Source organism: Carassius gibelio, chromosome B3 (genome assembly GCF_023724105.1).
Source record: "Carassius gibelio isolate Cgi1373 ecotype wild population from Czech Republic chromosome B3, carGib1.2-hapl.c, whole genome shotgun sequence".
In the NCBI taxonomy this organism is placed as follows: Eukaryota; Metazoa; Chordata; class Actinopteri; order Cypriniformes; family Cyprinidae; genus Carassius; species Carassius gibelio.
Window position 1 is genome coordinate 3885119 of NC_068398.1, and position 18121 is coordinate 3903239.

General features: G+C 35.3%; 2 protein-coding genes and 1 long non-coding RNA gene across 5 annotated transcripts in view; 1 reads left to right on the forward strand and 2 right to left on the reverse strand.

The window, feature by feature from the left end:
* LOC127952565 (uncharacterized) overlaps positions 1-18121 on the reverse strand; it is a 299397-nt gene that overhangs the window by 15516 nt on the left and 265760 nt on the right. For both annotated transcript variants that reach the window (XM_052551189.1, XM_052551188.1), the window contains exon 10: positions 9748-9816. In XM_052551189.1, the coding sequence (XP_052407149.1) occupies positions 9748-9816 (69 nt within the window). The remainder of the gene's footprint in view (positions 1-9747; positions 9817-18121) is intronic.
* Positions 4046-6016, reverse strand: LOC127952622 (uncharacterized). The gene is made up of 3 exons (XM_052551279.1): positions 5910-6016; positions 4583-4903; positions 4046-4481 (listed from the first exon to the last, which is right to left on the reverse strand). Exons 1-3 carry the CDS (start codon positions 5968-5970, stop codon positions 4159-4161), a joined length of 705 nt encoding a protein of 234 aa, XP_052407239.1. The 5' UTR covers positions 5971-6016; the 3' UTR covers positions 4046-4158.
* On the forward strand, positions 10857-17523 carry LOC127952638 (uncharacterized). Of its 2 annotated transcripts, XR_008153007.1 has the most exons (4): positions 10857-11108; positions 11583-11671; positions 12217-12344; positions 16745-17523. It is a non-coding gene; the product is annotated as an uncharacterized LOC127952638 (long non-coding RNA). The 2 variants fall into 2 exon arrangements; XR_008153006.1 differs by having other exon boundaries at positions 10857-11671.

The following is an 18121-nucleotide window of genomic DNA, read 5'->3' on the forward strand; positions in this document are numbered from 1 at the left end:
ATTTACTTAGTATACATAATATACATGATCGATCCATTGACTGTAATCTGTGTCAGAATCGAGTTTACCGGGACATCGCAAGACATAAATCCCAGTGCTTTAGATGTAGCTCTGTTTCATCCTTGTTTTTTTTTTTTTTTTTTTGTCTAAGTACTCTGTCGTGTGTTTTCTGTGCTTTTTTGGAGAGTTTTCTCATGCAAATGTGTTATTGTGTGTTTGTATTCATGCACTTATGACAGACTTTACTTTTACTTTGTTTTCGTTCATTTTCCAAAGCAATAGGCTATGTTAAGTAGTAGTTTAAAAGACTACTTATTGGTTTAATATGGGAGAGTTTGAACCAATCTGGGCATGGGGGTGGGACTAAGCATTTGTTTCTTCCTATAGGAATACCCTTCTCGTTTCTTCTGACGAATCAATGTTGTCAAAATGTGATGACGTAATCACGTTCACTTATGAATATCCAAATTAGATAAAGCCGCGGGCGGCTGTCTTGGTCTTTGAGGGTTAAGAGCTAAAATCAATCTTTATAGGTAAACTAGGCCCAGAACTTTACACACAGGCAAACACGGCATGTGTAACGCAGGAAAGCGTGTTACTATAGTCTAGTAAAGTAGTGTAGTTACCAATATTATTAGTGTAATGCGTACTTCGTTACCAAAAAAAGTAATATAGTTACTGTAATCCGTTACTTTGTAACTCATTACCCCCAACACTGATAGCATTCTAGATCGCTGCGGTAGATAGAGACATTAAACAACCACACAAAGTGTTGTAAGTGCATCATTTGTAAAAAAAAATGTTAAATGCTTGTTCTGTGTTAGAAATGGAGTTTACACTCTGTCATTCATACACATGCTCACATTCTTTCACACACACACACACACACACACACACACACACACACACACGTCTGTTAAATGTTATAATATCAATGTTAATGTTGTGGTTTATTTGTGTACTGTCATGCCAGAATAGTTGGTAAAGAACCTAACTAATTGTACATTTATTGTATAATAGTGTTTTCGCATATTTTTATTAGTGCTGTCAAAATTAGCGCGTTAACGCATTCGATTAATTTGAAATATTTAACGCGTTAAAAAAAAATAACGCAATTAACGCGGTTGCAGTTTTTTTTATTTCCAGTTGTGGCCTATGTGTGTTCAACGTGCAAAGAAATATGGATAAGACCAAGGAAGGACTTTTAGACGGAAAGTTTCAGTATAAAACTCTGCCGGATTACTCTTCAGTCTGCCACAAGAAACATTACTCTTCATTCAGTCTGCCACAAGAAACAGCAACATTAAAATCATGAACTCAAATGTCATTGTTTAAAAAACAAAAAAAACAATGACTGTAACAGTGCGTAAATCAGACCTTTCTGTAACGCTAACGTTAATAAGCTTAAACGAAAATAAACGAAATAATTGTGTAGCGGAGTATTTTTTGTACACAGTGCCGCGAACTGTCAATCACTCCTGTGCGCGTGCATCACTGTCCTTGCAGCTGCAGCAACTTGCGCTCTCTCTCTTCATCAAGCTTTAAAACAAAAACGGGACAAAAAGATCATATTGTTTTTGTGCATAGGCTATAGATTAATTAGATAAATGAATATCTAAATTTGTGCCTTGCCGTCTACGGTATTTTTTTAGAACTTAGAAAAAAGATGCTGCAGCCAATGAACCGCCAGCGGGGGCTGCAGGACGACTCAACCTCCGCAGACAGTTTTTAATGTTTATCAGACAATAAATACTCAAGATTTTGCTTTAGTGTATAACTCACAACGAGTTTCACACACCTTCTCCGGCCACGTTGAGTTGTTGACACTTAACAGTGGGAAAAGCGACACATGCGCTATTCACTTGTATAACTTAAGGGTGAATGGGTAATGTAGTTTCTGCTCTGGGTGGGATGAATTAGGAAGCTTGCATTGTGAAGGGCGCTCTGAAAATCGGCAGTGCAGGTGAAAGATTAAAACCTCTATTAAAACAGATGTCCAAATGAGCGTACCGGTACGCTACAAGCACGTTCTGGGCGCACGGAGAGGTGGCGGTACGCTCAAGAGCTATATTTGGAAGTGGCGGTACTGAGTACCGGTGCATACTGGCCCACTTAAAGCACTGGCAATGACTATACTTTGGAATTTTTTTGCAGTCCACTTAGAATTCAACATGGAAATCATTTTTGTCTATTATTGGCATTGATTGTTTTGAAATTCAAATGGTACTTACATGCCTGTGTTTTTATTTCTGTAATAAATATGGCTTTCAAGCCAACAGTTAATTTGGAGGATATTGATGGTTTATTGCAGGTATGTTGTTTACATGAGAAAATCTGTGTTACAAGTTAAACAAAAATTCCAATAAACAATCATATTTTGAATTTAAATAGTTTCTTTGTCTTGAGTTTACATTAATTATTTACATTTTACATTTACATATCCAAAAAGTTTCAGTCTTTTAATTGCGATTAATCGCGATTAATCGCGATTAATCGCGATTAATTTTAAAAAATTGTGCGATTAATTAGTTAATTTTTTTAATCGATTGACAGCACTAATTTTTATACAATATATAAAATTGAACAAAGTTCAATTTGATCTTAAATGTTCAATGCTTTATTAATTTTTTCTTACATGTTACTTTTTGACTTTTCTCTTGTTTTAAACATTTTCCTTTTGATAATTATAATTTGTGTGTAAAGTGATTTTTAAAATGAACAATATTTGTAGATTTAATGCCTAGCTCAATTTGGGTTTATTTTAGCCTAGCAGTGTTTCCCCACAGCCTTGCATTGAATTGGTGGCGGCACACTGCGAGTTCATTTTCTTCCAGCAGGAGGCGCTAAGAGCGGCAGAGGAAAGGTTTTCTGAGCTCACAAACACTGCCTTACACCCGTTTGACACATACTCCGTCTGCAGTGCGTATGCGTTGCATATTTTTATACGCACCCATGTTAACGGATTCCAGCGTTCACACTGCACACGGTTGTGGTCCGTCAGTGTGTTCCAGGAGCAGTGCAGCGATCGTTTACGCACCGAGTCTATTTTTGCTGTGCTGCATGCACTGAATTAAAATTACATTGTTCGTGGTAAAAATTAACATGGATTGACATGGAAATGCAGTCATTTCATAATAAATGTATACTAATTAAAGCCTAATGTGTTTCACACGCAACCCATGGGTTTTGGCTGGATTTAAAACAAGAAAGAGAGCAACTTTAGAGAAACAAGGCAACATTATATATGCACTTTCATAGAGGCAGAGAAGAAAGAAAGTTCTTTAAGACCAGCGAATCATAGACTTCAATTAAATCATGCAGCTGATCATCTGCAGATCACATGTAGTGAACAAATAAAACAGTTTATCATTGCACATCTGTGTTCACTGCATGCACAATGGATGGAAACCAGAGAAACTTCAACAGAATAAATCAACATTAGACTCGACTTACAAAACACATATAACTCTTCATTCTCATTTCTTTATTTCTGTGAAACAGCTCTTTCAGTTTAACTGATTGAATATTGTCAAGAGTATTCAATAAAACTCACAACAGTGAAAGTAAACTGTGTCTGTACCTTGTGTAGACGTTTCTGCTGGAGTCACTGCTGTTACTCTTTTAGTTTGATCTGTAAAGATGACATTACCTCAGATGAATATAGAACATGACGATCATATTTTAGTTAACACACAAGATACCTCTAATATAACACAATGTAAAGTACTGTTGTGAGAGTCACCGATGCTGTACCTTCAGTTTCGTGTCTGTTTGTAGTTGTGCGATGCTGAGAGTTTGTGCTGTAGACTGGAATCAGTGCTGAATGAGTTAAATCAGTTTGATCTGTAAAGATGAACGTTAGCTCAGATTCATCATACTGTTGAACATGACAGTCATGTTTTATTTAGTTAACACACAAGATAACTCTTCACTGATGTGAGAAAGTCACTGATTCTGTACCTTCAGTTTCATCTGTGTTTGTAGTTGAGCGATGCTGAGAGTTTGTGACTGCTGTCATTGAATCAGCTTGATCTGTAAAGATGATGTTAGTTCAGATTCATCATAAAACATGACAATCATATTTCAATCACTTAACACAAGATGACTCTAACATTATCTATCATTATATTAACACATCTAAGACTCTTCTACATCTGATCATGAGATTGTTTTCTCACCTGAGATCTTGACAGTGTATGAGACTGAGGTCTTGAGTTGATCTCTGTGAGTAACTTCACATCTCCACTCTCTGTTGTGATCTTCATTCAGGATTGTTGTCTTCAGAGAGATGATACAGTGATCTGGAGCTGATATCTGATATCTGGAGTCTGAGTTTGTCAGTTTATCACCAGCCTGATTCACCCAGAACAGATCAATTCGCTCAGAACGGATCAAATCACCACAAGAGACTCGAGGATATGATGAATACAACTGACAGAAGAGAGTCACAGAGAGACCTGCACTGATCTCAGATGAAGAGACTGAAACACAGAATAACACACACATCACACACTCTTCAATCATCACAAGAAGATAAATGTAGAATTAACTTTTTAAATTGATCATTTGATCATAAAATTACCATGAAGAACATTCAGAAAAACACGAGCATCAGTTCTCAGTTTGTGTCCATTCACATATTGTTGGCAGATGTAAGATCCACAATCTTCTTTTGTGACGCTCTTGATGTTCAGAGAGCAGTCAGACTCCAGACTCAGTCTCTCATGTTTCTCTATGTCTGTCTTCTTTCTCCCTCCAGAAAACAGTTCAACTGCTGATGAATAACTGAATCTGTTATAGATCCATGTAGTTGATTTACAGCCAGGAAGAGCATTATTACAGGGCAGACGGACATCTTCACCAGAACTGATGAACACATGAGCATCATCCACTCCACTGAGACCTGAAACACAAGAACACATGAGTGATTATTATGCTATATATTAATAAATGAAGACATAAACACACCATCATTAAAAGATTCAGATCACGCAGTCTTTTTCCTCATTTAAACAGTTCACCCAAAAATTTAAATAAGCCTGTTTTACTCACCCTCGAGACATCCTCGGTGTGTTTGACTTTCTTCTAATTTTCACTTTTAGGTGAACTAACCCTTTAATGCAAACACATTCTCCAGAATAAAATATTTATAGTATTAAAATGTGAAATGAGATGAGATATTCCTGTGTATTTTCAGCATCATTTCTCCAGTCTTCAGTGTCATGTGATCCTTGATAAATCTTTATAATATGCTGATTGATTATTATTGGTGCTCAGTTATTAATAATGTTTTCTATTACTATCAGTGGTAAAAACACTTATTTGATGAATTATAATGTTCAAAAGAACAGCATTTACTTGAAATATAATCTTTTGTAACATTAGAAAGTTTTTTACTTTCAATTGAATGCCTATTTGCTTAATAAATGCATTAATTTCTATTAAACACACACACACACACACACACACACACACGAACACACACACACTGAATGGTAATATAGTTCAAGTTTCACGTATTATTTCTCAAATGTACAAGTGTCTGTGACAGAACTTTTTGTAAGGTTTAGGCAAACTACAGCAGAACAAGAATAACAACAGAAATAAAATAAGAAAGGGGCAAGTCAGAAGTTTAATGCAAACACACTCTGTTAAATTAATTACATTTACATTTATCCAGAATAAACAGTTTGTCTTGATCAGAGAGCTGTTCGAATCACAAACACACTCTTAACATGAAGATAATTCAGCATCAGATGTTTGATTGTGAAAGCATCTAGTTTCAGTGCGTTCAGGAATAATCCAGTATATTCTGTTTGTAACACAATAATAAACTGATCATGTTCAGATGAACTCTTTCTCAGATTAATTCACTAACTGTCTTGAAGAGAAAACACAGATGTCTTTACCTGTGAGAAGTGAAGAGAGAAAGATCAGTCCCAGCAGACACAAGTGACACTTATCAGCCATCTTCTCTTTCTGTCAGTCTTCCTCTTCATTATATGATCTCAACTCTTTCTTTAAATACTCTCAGCTCTTCCTGTGTGTGTTCACTTCCTCTGATCTACAGTCTGAGTGTTGAAATCCTGCTTTATAGTGAGACGATGTCAGTGCTGCTTGACTTTTCTCTTGGTAATATTGATTAAATATTATATTTATCCTATAGAAGACATTTGCATCAGTTTTCTAAATGTTCTAAAAGCCAGATGTGTTTTGAAGGCCTCATGGTCACATGACTGTAACTGTATGCAGGATGAGTAAAGATTATTAAACCGTTGACCGCTCGAGTGTAATGTTTGTGCCTCTGGAAACCTCTGGGCTTTAAATAAAAGATTACTTTTAAAAATAGACCAACAGGTAAAATCCCACAATAAAGGAGAATCAAAGGAGTTAATGAATAATTGTAGATTGTGAGGGGAGTAACACAGATATAAAACTGGCCATATGCTGATTGGGTGATGATAAAACTATATAAAAATAGTAGCCTCATTAGAGATGATTTCAGATAAACGTCTGTCATCTCGACTTTGTTGTCATTGTTCAGTAAAGTCTTATTTTGACTTCAGGGTCTCTGTGTTTCTTGACTGATTCTTCTGAGAGTGAGCCGAGTCTCTCCACGACAAGATCCACTCAAATTCAAGTAGTTTTCACAACTAATATGTATCTTCGTTGATGATAATAAAGTAATGAACAGTACACTTGTACTGTAATAAGAACAGTTCCTCAAGATAAACTTGTGGTTGATGTTCAATAGTAACAGCTCAGGCAGGTCATTCTGTAAACACCTCAACAGATTCAACTTTCTCTGGAGAGCTGAGCACAGACTGATGCTGCTTTTCTGTTGAACTCTGTTCCTCTTATGTTTACTATCTATCTAACCCTTACTATAACCATAAGCACTAACCTGGGTAACACAAGACTTTGACATGACAAGAGGTTGTGACACGTTCTTCAGTGAGAACAGCAAACATGATCCTAGTCTCAGTCTCAGACCGTCAGCTGAACGTCTGATGCATACGACACACAAAACACTTCATGAGTTTCATCATCAGGTTGGTCGAATTATACAGGATTTCCTGGAGACGTGTGTGTTGCGAGACTAATGTGAGCCTGGAGCACAGAAGCAGTAAGATATAGCACAGGTATATTTGAAGCAATAGCCAACAATACAGTGTATGGGTCCAAATTATTGATTTTTCTTACATGCCAAAAATCATTAGGATATTAAGTAAACATTGTTTCATGAAGATATTTTGTAAATTATCTACCGTAAATATATCAACTCTTAATTATTGTAAATTTATACGGAGTGTTAATGACTTCATTTGGATAACTTTAAAGGGGATTTTCTCAGTATTTATATTTTTTTCATTGTTGCTTTCACAGTTCTGAATGTGTGAGAAAAAAAGAAACACTCCCTGAATGTGTGAGAGTTCACCCCCATCAGTCCAAACTGGGATCAGAGATCATCAGTTGTGTGTGGGTTAAGATGCCAGTTCCTCTTCTTTCTTCAAGCGAGTTTCTTTAATAACCTCTGCGGTCAAACACACTGAGTTCTCACAGCCAGAAATAACATGTTTCCAAACCTCAACAGTGAGATCACTGCTCTGAAATTATTATAAAGAGATGTGACGTGCGGCCCAGTATAGAAACACATACTCAGAATTTATGAATTTGTGCTGAATTTATGCTCATCACAAGTGCTCTCTCACACACACACACACACACACACACACAAACACACACACACACACACCGTGGCAGTGAGCAGACTCTACATGTCACAGTTTTACAGAACACATTCAGGGCTTTTCAGAGATGACAGATGATTGGCTGTTTCACCGTGAACACTTTCTCTCTTGGTCAACAAAATGTCTGAAATTAATTTAGTGTTACTCTTATAGAAATATGATCATATTTTTTTAATTATCATTTAAATCAAAATTTTACATTGTGTGTCATAAATCAACATCTCAGGAAAATGTGGGGTTTTAAATCAAAATATGACTGAAACTATATGTTATGAAACAAGACGTTGATTTCATAGATGTGCTCATATGAGGAGACTGAGACACTAAAAGTATGAGACACAACAAATGAACAGAGAAACAAATCATATTTCAATATTCTGTGAAATATTATATTTTATTATGAAATCTTGTCAATTATTACTATTTTCACTACACTTTTTGTTCATTACATGTTGCCCCAAAAACACTATGTAAATTAGTTTTAGTTTACAGATACATATAAAACTTGTTATGGTCATTTAACACACATTTTGGAGAAAAGAAAAACAATATTGAATCATTCTGTTATAGTTGAAAATCATCTTTTATACAATCATCTTTTTAACCAAACCAAAGTTAGATAAAAAAAAATATTTCGTCATTTATTTATATATATATAAATATTTATATATATATAAATAAATGTGTGTGTGTGTGTGTATGTGTGAGTGTGTTTATATGTGTATGTATGTTTGGCATGTTATGTTTTATTTGTCAATAATAAAACATAATATTACAAACAGCTGCTCAAATGATTCAAACACCAGATTATCAGAGCCTGTCCTCCAACAAAAAAACTACCGTATAGGTCATTTGTTCAAGCACCTTATTACGACCTATATTTACGTTTTAAAGTTAAGCGTCTGTCATCATGAAATGACGTATAACATCATTACCAATCAAAACGCACGTTTATTTAAATGCAATGGTGTGGGCTGTTTACACCGATCTCACAGTATTTCTACATATTTTACTAAGTGGCTTATTCGTCCAAATGTCCACACCTAACCCCAGACCTAAACCTAACCCAATCATGCTAAATTATGATTTATTGAGCATATACCTTTTCGTGCACATCCCTTCCCTGGGATCGAACCCATGATAGCATGATTACATATCAAGGTATAACGCAATAATCTACCAACTGAGCTACACGAAACGCAAATCACAGTGCAAATAAAAGAGTACAAAACATTAATATGAAAACGACCTTTTGCTGATAGAGGCGCAATTGTAGTATACGCTCTGATGGGTCGTATTTCAGGGATTTGGACAAACGACCCATACGAGCGTATCTGTTGGAGGACAGGTTGGATTATCATTACTGTCTCATTGTGATAAACACTTACATCATCATGTAGCTTTGCTGTTCTCATAATTAGTGCAAGCTGACAGTTAATTAGCTGTTAATTAGATTAGATGTTAATTATATCCAGGATCAGGTAATCATCTCACTTTCTGATGATTTTTTAAAGCTAAATTGGATTGGATGACAATGATCTAGATATAGACTTTCATATGACTAAATCTGGATCACTGGTGCTCTCCGGATCCCTAATAACACAATAATCTGCCCAGAATCAGCAATAACTATTAATAAATCAGAGCTGGTTTCTCAACATGTGATATTATTATAATGGCACTGAAAGAAACCATCAGGAGTCACGGTTCATATTGCTCTGCTCATGGTGTTTCTGTATAATTATTTGTCTGATTTGTGATGGTTCTTGTTCACAGAGGCATAAAGTTGACTGCAGTTTTCCTGAGCTCCAGCTTTTGTTCCTCTGATGGAAGCGTAAGTCACTTTATCATCACAGCGAACCTGAATCAACATCACAGTCTCTGTTTCAACCCACAGTTATTACAGAATGAGCTTTGAGCTCAATTCAAGACAGATTTATATAAGAATAAAACTAATACAGGTCATGTTGAGGAAGATCAAGAAGTGTTTGCTCACCTTGTTCTTCTTGGCTCTGTTTTTACTGCACACAGTAACTTCAGTATAAGTCACATCGTCTGTCTGCTCCTAAACACGAGTGAAAATACATCAGATCAAGCTGTTAAAGACTCATCCATCACTACTGTGTGAAGAAGACTCATTATTTTACTGCTAATGTTTAGCTCAAATATCTGTACAAATTACAGGTTTAGTGAAAATCTACATGAGATTATGATGAACGATCTAGTGACAGGAAAATGACCACAGCAACTGTCAAATACACACAAATATTAAAATATACATGAATTACTGAAGATGAATCATATTGTTCACTGTGAGCAGGACGAATGGAAATGTTGATTGTGTCATTGTTTCCTTTATATTTCTTTCTATCTGTGAGCTTTAGAGCAGAAACAGTAGAAATACACTAACTTGTGCTGATCTAATGTGAGTAATAAGAGTGTGATATTTCAGAGTCAGTCTTCTGTGGAGTTTATGGTTATTAATAACTCATAGATCAACAAAACTCACCACAGAGTCATCAGTCTTTCTTCTGACATCTGAAAAATAATGACATGAGAACAGTTATGATCAAACTGTCTCTAATGAAGATGACAATCAGTTTCTAAAAGAGTCTAGAATACTTCTAGTGCTGGAATAGAAACATAATTTCTGTTAACTCTATGATTTCTCATAACTTCTTCAAAACTTTGCCTGCTGTTACAGAATATGAGAAACTGTAAAAACTCACCGGCTCTTTTTTTACGAATCAGCCAAAGAATCAGAGCAGGAAGAAGAAGAGCGACCGAAACACCGACAACAATCACAATCACAATCACTGAGAGAGAGACGATAGAGAGACACGACTGTATTACTGTGTTTAATCAAATATAGAGAGATAACAGACTACCAATAAAATGATAAATGACACATTTAACAGCATGCAGTACTTATTGTGATTTTATGGTAAGTTTATTACAGCTCTGCTTGTTCTCTGAGCTGCTGTCACTTCATGGTTCAGTAGATATAAAGTCTACATTATCTGAAAGCTTACAGTAAAAATAGTTAATTAAAATGTATTAAACAGCTGGTCGAGCAACACTGTGAACACTGCATCAATAGTACACAGTAAAAAATGGGGTGTTAATGTTCCAGAGTAAAGTTATTTTAACCCAGTTAGAGTATTTTCGACATTTTGGGGAGTAAAGTTGCTCTATAAGTGGAGTTAAAAGTGAGTGTAAAAATCTGCAGAAACGCAGTGACAATTTCAACTCTACAGCAGTGATGAAAACCTGCCACTCTGCTGTGCTTGTCAAACGTGCAGCATTTCGGTGAAGGAAGACTGTGAAGGAGCAACGCTAGGCCACTGATATTGCTATGTGAGTAACATCCTGTGTTGTCCACACCAAAACTTTTTTTTTTTAACTTTACATAATTGTAAATGTGTGCTGATATTAGTTGAGGTCATATTACAAGTTATAGCAATCCGGTTAATAGATATTCTTAGCTAACATATTTCATAGTTTCCCAGGCAAGGTTAATCTAGCTTTTTAAATATATACTGGTCTTATAAAACAATAACTTAGATCACTGATTGCATGACGTGTTTGTTTAACATGGCTTAACAATTTTAACAGGTTACTGTTCGAACAAAAATAGCTAATGAGCTAGCTAACTTTGGCTAAGTTATTTGGTAGCTAATTGGACACTGTGCCTCTTAACTTTAACTAGCCTAATTTGATGCAGAAAATAGCCTAACGTTATATTCAACCAGCACAACTTTGTCTTATTCAGCCGCCCTTTGTTGTGGATGGATAGGTAATTCTTAGTTGATGTATTTTATTTGTTAACAGGGGCAAAATGCTGTTGCATGTTCAATTTGGGGAAGAGCAGAAATACATCAAGCTATCTGAGCTGACATTCGATGCTTTCTTGAAAGAAGGTGGGTACATTAGGTTAAAGCTATAGCCTATGCATCACGCAATGACACAATAATATACCATTAAACTATTATGTTATGATATCTAGTTAGGTTAATAATAATTTATGTTGTGCTTTATATTTTCAGTTACATAAAATCGGCTGCAGATACTTGTCTTTCATCATTTAGTGAATACATGAGGCAAACTTAAATGAACTTTGATTCTTGTGAGAAGGGAATGCATGTTTTTCTATAAACAGCGTGTCTTAAATTCAACATACCAAAAAGCACGCAGCCAAACATTAAGGTCTATGACCAGTCAGACACAGAGGTTTTTGAAGAAATAGTGAAGTAGTCACATAGAACTCTGGGAATCATGCTGGGCAATGGAGGACTTCATACTCATTCAGACAATTCACAAATTAGTTTCTTTAGTTTAAAGGCTGGAATGAAAACATCACTTCTGTGTGTTACATTGCTGATAGAACAAGATTTCAGATTTCTGTTTGGTGAGGCCAAAAATTATTGGAGAAGTGTTAACCAGGTATTTATTTACGTATTTGTAGGCTGGGACAGAGACATGTCTGCCATCTTGCTGCTTCTACGTCTGCTACCACCATCTGCACAAGGTAGAAAGAGGCCGGGAAAGCTTTCTGCGTATCAAGCTGTAGATCAGCTCATCACATTTCAAAAGGTATGCTTAAAGGGTTAGTTCACTTATATATATATATATATATATATATATATATATATATATATACAGTATTGTTCAAAATAATAGCAGTACAATGTGACTAACCAGAATAATCAAGGTTTTTAGTAAATTTTTTATTGCTACGTGGCAAACAAGTTACCAGTAGGTTCAGTAGATTGTCAGAAAACAAACAAGACCCAGCATTCATGATATGCACGCTCTTAAGGCTGTGCAATTGGGCAATTAGTTGAAAGGGGTGTGTTCAAAAAAATAGCAGTGTCTACCTTTGACTGTACAAACTCAAAACTATTTTGTACAAACATTTTTTTTTTCTGGGATTTAGCAATCCTGTGAATCACTAAACTAATATTTAGTTGTATGACCACAGTTTTTTAAAACTGCTTGACATCTGTGTGGCATGGAGTCAACCAACTTGTGGCACCTCTCAGCTGTTATTCCACTCCATGATTCTTTAACAACATTCCACAATTCATTCACATTTCTTGGTTTTGCTTCAGAAACAGCATTTTTGATATCACCCCACAAGTTCTCAATTGGATTAAGGTCTGGAGATTGGGCTGGCCACTCCATAACATTAATTTTGTTGGTTTGGAACCAAGACTTTGCCCGTTTACTAGTGTGTTTTGGGTCATTGTCTTGTTGAAACAACCATTTCAAGGGCATGTCCGCTTCAGCATAGGGCAACATGACCTCTTCAAGTATTTTAACATATGCAAACTGATCCATGATCCCTGGTATGCGATAAATAGGCCCAACACCATAGTAGGAGAAACATGCCCATATCATGATGCTTGCACCTCCATGCTTCACTGTCTTCACTGTGTACTGTGGCTTGAATTCAGAGTTTGGGGGTCGTCTCACAAACTGCCTGTGGCCCTTGGACCCAAAAAGAACAATTTTACTCTCATCAGTCCACAAAATGTTCCTCCATTTCTCTTTAGGCCAGTTGATGTGTTCTTTGGCAAATTGTAACTTCTTCTGCACATGCCTTTTTTTTAACAGAGGGACTTTGCGGGGGATTCTTGAAAATAGATTAGCTTCACACAGACGTCTTCTAACTGTCACAGTACTTACAGGTAACTCCAGACTGTCTTTGATCATCCTGGAGGTGATCATTGGCTGAGCCTTTGCCATTCTGGTTATTCTTCTATCCATTTTGATGGTTGTCTTCCGTTTTCTTCCACGTCTCTCTGGTTTTGCTCTCCATTTTAAGGCATTGGAGATCATTTTAGCTGAACAGCCTATCATTTTTTGCACCTCTTTATAGGTTTTCCCCTCTCTAATCAACTTTTTAATCAAAGTACGCTGTTCTTCTGAACAATGTCTTGAACGACCCATTTTCCTCAGCTTTCAAATGCATGTTCAACAAGTGTTGGCTTCATCCTTAAATAGGGGCCACCTGATTCACACCTGTTTCTTCACAAAATTGATGACCTCAGTGATTGAATGCCACACTGCTATTTTTTTGAACACACCCCTTTCAACTAATTCAACTAATTGCCCAATTGCACAGCCTTAAGAGCGTGCATATCATGAATGCTGGGTCTCATTTGTTTTCTGAGAATCTACTGAACCTACTGGTAACTTGTTTGCCACGTAGCAATAAAAAAATATACGAAAAACCTTGATTATTCTGGTTAGTCACATTGTACTGCTATTATTTTGAACAATACTGTATATATATATATATATATATACAGTATATATATATATATATATATATATATATATATATATATATATATATTAGTGCTGTCAATCGATTAAAAAAAATTAACTAATTAATTGCACAATTTTTTAAAATTAAACTTTTTGGATATGTAAATGTAAAATGTAAATAATTAATGTAAACTCAAGACAAAGAAACTATTTAAATTCAAAATATGATTGTTTATTGGAATTTTTGTTTAACTTGTAACACAGGTTTTCTCATGTAAACAACATACCTGCAATAAACCATCAATATCCTCCAAATTAACTGTTGGCTTGAAAGCCATATTTATTACAGAAATAAAAACACAGGCATGTAAGTACCATTTGAATTTCAAAACAATCAATGCCAATAAAAAACAAAAATGATTTCCATGTTGAATTCTAAGTGGACTGCAAAAAAAGGTAACACTTTAGAATAAGGTTCCATTAGTTAATGTTAGTTAATGTATTAATTAACATGAACAAACAATGAATAATACATTTATTACTGTATTTATTCATCTTCGTTAATGTTAGTTAATGAAAATACAGTTATTCATTGTTAGTTCATGGTAATTCACAGTGCATTAACTAATGTTAACAAGCACAACTTTTGATTGAAATAATGCATTAGTAAATGTTGAAATTAACATGAACTAAGACTTATAAATGCTGTAGAAGGATTGTTCTTGCTTAGTTCATGTTAACGAAACTAGTTAACTAACATTAACTAATGGAACCTTATTCTAAAGTGTTACCCAAAAAAATTCCAAAGTATAGTCATTGCCAGTGCTTTAAGTGGGCCAGTATGCACCGGTACTCAGTACCGCCACTTCCAAATATAGCTCTTGAGCGTACCGCCACCTCTCCATGCGCCCAGAACGTGCTTGTAAGCGGTACGCTCATTTGGACATCTGTTTTAAAAGAGGTTTTAATCTTTTACCTGCACTGCCGATTTTCAGAGCGCCCTTCACAATGCAAGCTTCCTAATTCATCCCACCCAGAGCAGAAACTACATTACCCATTCACCCTTAAGTTATACAAGTGAATAGCGCATGTGTCGCTTTTCCCACTGTTAAGTGTCAACAACTCAACGTGGCCGGAGAAGGTGTGTGAAACTCGTTGTGAGTTATACTAAAGCAAAATCTTGAGTATTTATTGTCTGATAAACATTAAAAACTGTCTGCGGAGGTTGAGTCGTCCTGCAGCCCCCGCTGGCTGTTCATTGGCTGCAGCATCTTTTTTCTAAGTTCTAAAAAAATACCGTAGGCGGCAAGGCACAAATTTAGATATTCATTTATCTAATTAATCTATAGCCTATGCACAAAGACAGTATGATCTTTTTGTCCCCTTTTTGTTTTAAAGCTTGATGAAGAGAGAGAGCGCAAGTTGCTGCAGCTGCGAGGAGGACAGTGATGCACGCGCACAGGAGTGATTGACAGTTCGCGGCACTGTGTACAAAAAATACTCCGCTACACAATTATTTCGTTATTTTCTTTTAAGCTTATTAACGTTAGCGTTACAGAAAGGTCTGATTTACGCACTGTTACAGTCATTGTTTTTTTTTTTTTTTTTAAACAATGACATTTGAGTTCATGATTTTAATGTTGCTGTTTCTTGTGGCAGACTAAATGAAGAGTAATGTTTCTTATGGCAGTTTTATACTGAAACTTTCCGTCTAAAAGTCCTTCCTTGGTCTTATCCATATTTCTTTGCACGCTGAACACACATAGGCCACAACGGGAAATAAAAAAAAAACTGCAACCGCGTTAATTGCGTTATTTTTTTTTAACGCGTTAAATATTTCAAATTAATCGAATGCGTTAACGCGCTAATTTTGACAGCACTAATATATATATATATATATATATATATATATATATAAATATATATATATATATATATATATATATATATATATATATATATATATATATATATATTGGTGATTATTTACTAACCCCCATGTCATCCAAGTTGTCCATGTATTTCTTTCTTCAGTCGACAATAATTTAAGGTTTTTGAGGGAAACATTCTAGGATTTTTCTCCATGTAATGGACTTCAATGGTGACCAATGGTTTGATGGTTCAAATGAGGGTTCAAAGTTTGTCTCTGTGTAGCTTCAAAGTCTCGATGTGATCCCAGCAGAGAAATAAGGTTCTTATCTAGCAAAATGATCTGTCGTTTTCTAAATAAAAATACCACAACTGCACGTGTTGTAGAATCTCAAGATGTGCCACATATGCCATCATAACGTCAGAAGGGTTGAATTGTGGTTAAAAAGTATATTATTTTTATTTTGAAAACAGCCGATCGTTTCTCTATATAAGACCCTTATTTCTCTGCGGGGATTTTGAGTCTTTTAAGCTACATTGAGACAGACATTTGACCCTTCATTTGAACCCTCAAACTGTTGGTCACCATGGATGTTCATTATAGGAGACAAATCCTGGAATGTTTTCCTAAAAACCTTAATTTATTTTTGACTGAAGAAAGAAAGACATGAACATCTTGGATGACATGAGTTTGAGTAAATTATAAGCAAAAACATTTTTCAAAGTGAACTAATTCTTTAACTGTTGTTTAAAATATATCTTCCATCACCTCAATCTTGTGTACAGTTGGAGGTGATCTATTGTCAGAAGTTAGTCACCAAAACAATTCTGTTGAATGTGTTTTGTTGTAGGTTGGTCCCAGTGTGTAGCAGCATCTAGACAACATCACCAAAAGCAGTCAGCCTTACCCTCTCGCCCAAGAATCCACACAGAGCACCATTCACTCCTACTTGCAAGCATGTACTTTCGTGCAAGGCAACAGGCTCAGTTGGAGCTTTTGATAAACTCTTTGAAGCCCATTACGTCTTTGGTACGTCATACAGTTCTCCATTCCCTCCATATGACATACAAATGTCATATGGAAGGAATTACACAACTCTCCATGTCGTGCCATATTGCTTACTCCGGTAAACATTTTTATGTTATACATGTTTCTGTCAGAGACAAGGCAATGGGTTTGCAATGTAATTTAAATGACATTGAAATGTTTTATATTTTTACAATAAATTGTGAGTTCTGTGATCTAGTGTTATTGTGCTTGTTTTCATTTGGATAGTAGGTGATCTATAATTCATTAACACTGCATATTATGTTTTATATATATATTTTTAAAACACTGTAGAGAAATGAAAAGTAAATATTACAGTGTCATTTTTTTAAAAGTAAAATGGTAGATAAATTAACTCTATACTGTGTAATTATATTACTCTTTACAGTGTGATTAAACTACAGTGTTAAATACTTTTACACATTTCATTGTTATTTTTTACACAATATTGAGTAGAATTAACTCTAAAAACTTGACACTGACCAAAGAGTAATTTTTACACTTATTTCGAGTGGGACCAAATGTTATCTGAAACAGAGTCAAATTCAACTCTCTAGGAGTTAAATTAACACTTCTGTTTTTACTGTGTACCGTGTTATTATTAATGACCTTCTCTACGGTCACTTTCACTACAGTTAGGGTGACCATTCGTGTCATTTTTACAGGACAGGTCCTTGCCAGGATTTCTATATTGCATTATATTTCCAGGTTTTTCTCTGTTTGTGCTCCACAGATCGATCGTTGTATGACATCTATGTGTAACCCACCCAATTAATTGAGGTCGTGTTCCGATGTATTTTTCATGTATGATTTTTTTTTTGTTGTTGTTTTGATTCTAAATTTTTCTTGCCTAATGCATGAAATGTTCAGACATATTTTTATTTTTATTTTAATTATTATTTTGTTTTCACTGGTTGATGAAAATAAATGCATTGCGTCGATGGGTGCTGACGTCACATATGCGCCAGCTCATTGAAGAGAGAGATGTGAGCCACATGTGTGGCTATTCTTAATCTAAACCATCGTTGTCAATATTTTCCTAAATGGATGTCTGAACTGTTTTATTGCATCAGGTAAGACACTATTGTTTCATATTTTGATAAATAATGTTTAAGTTGGTGTTTGTTCATATAAGAAAATGTGGATGGTTAATGCTGTTCAATATTAAGTATAAAGTGTA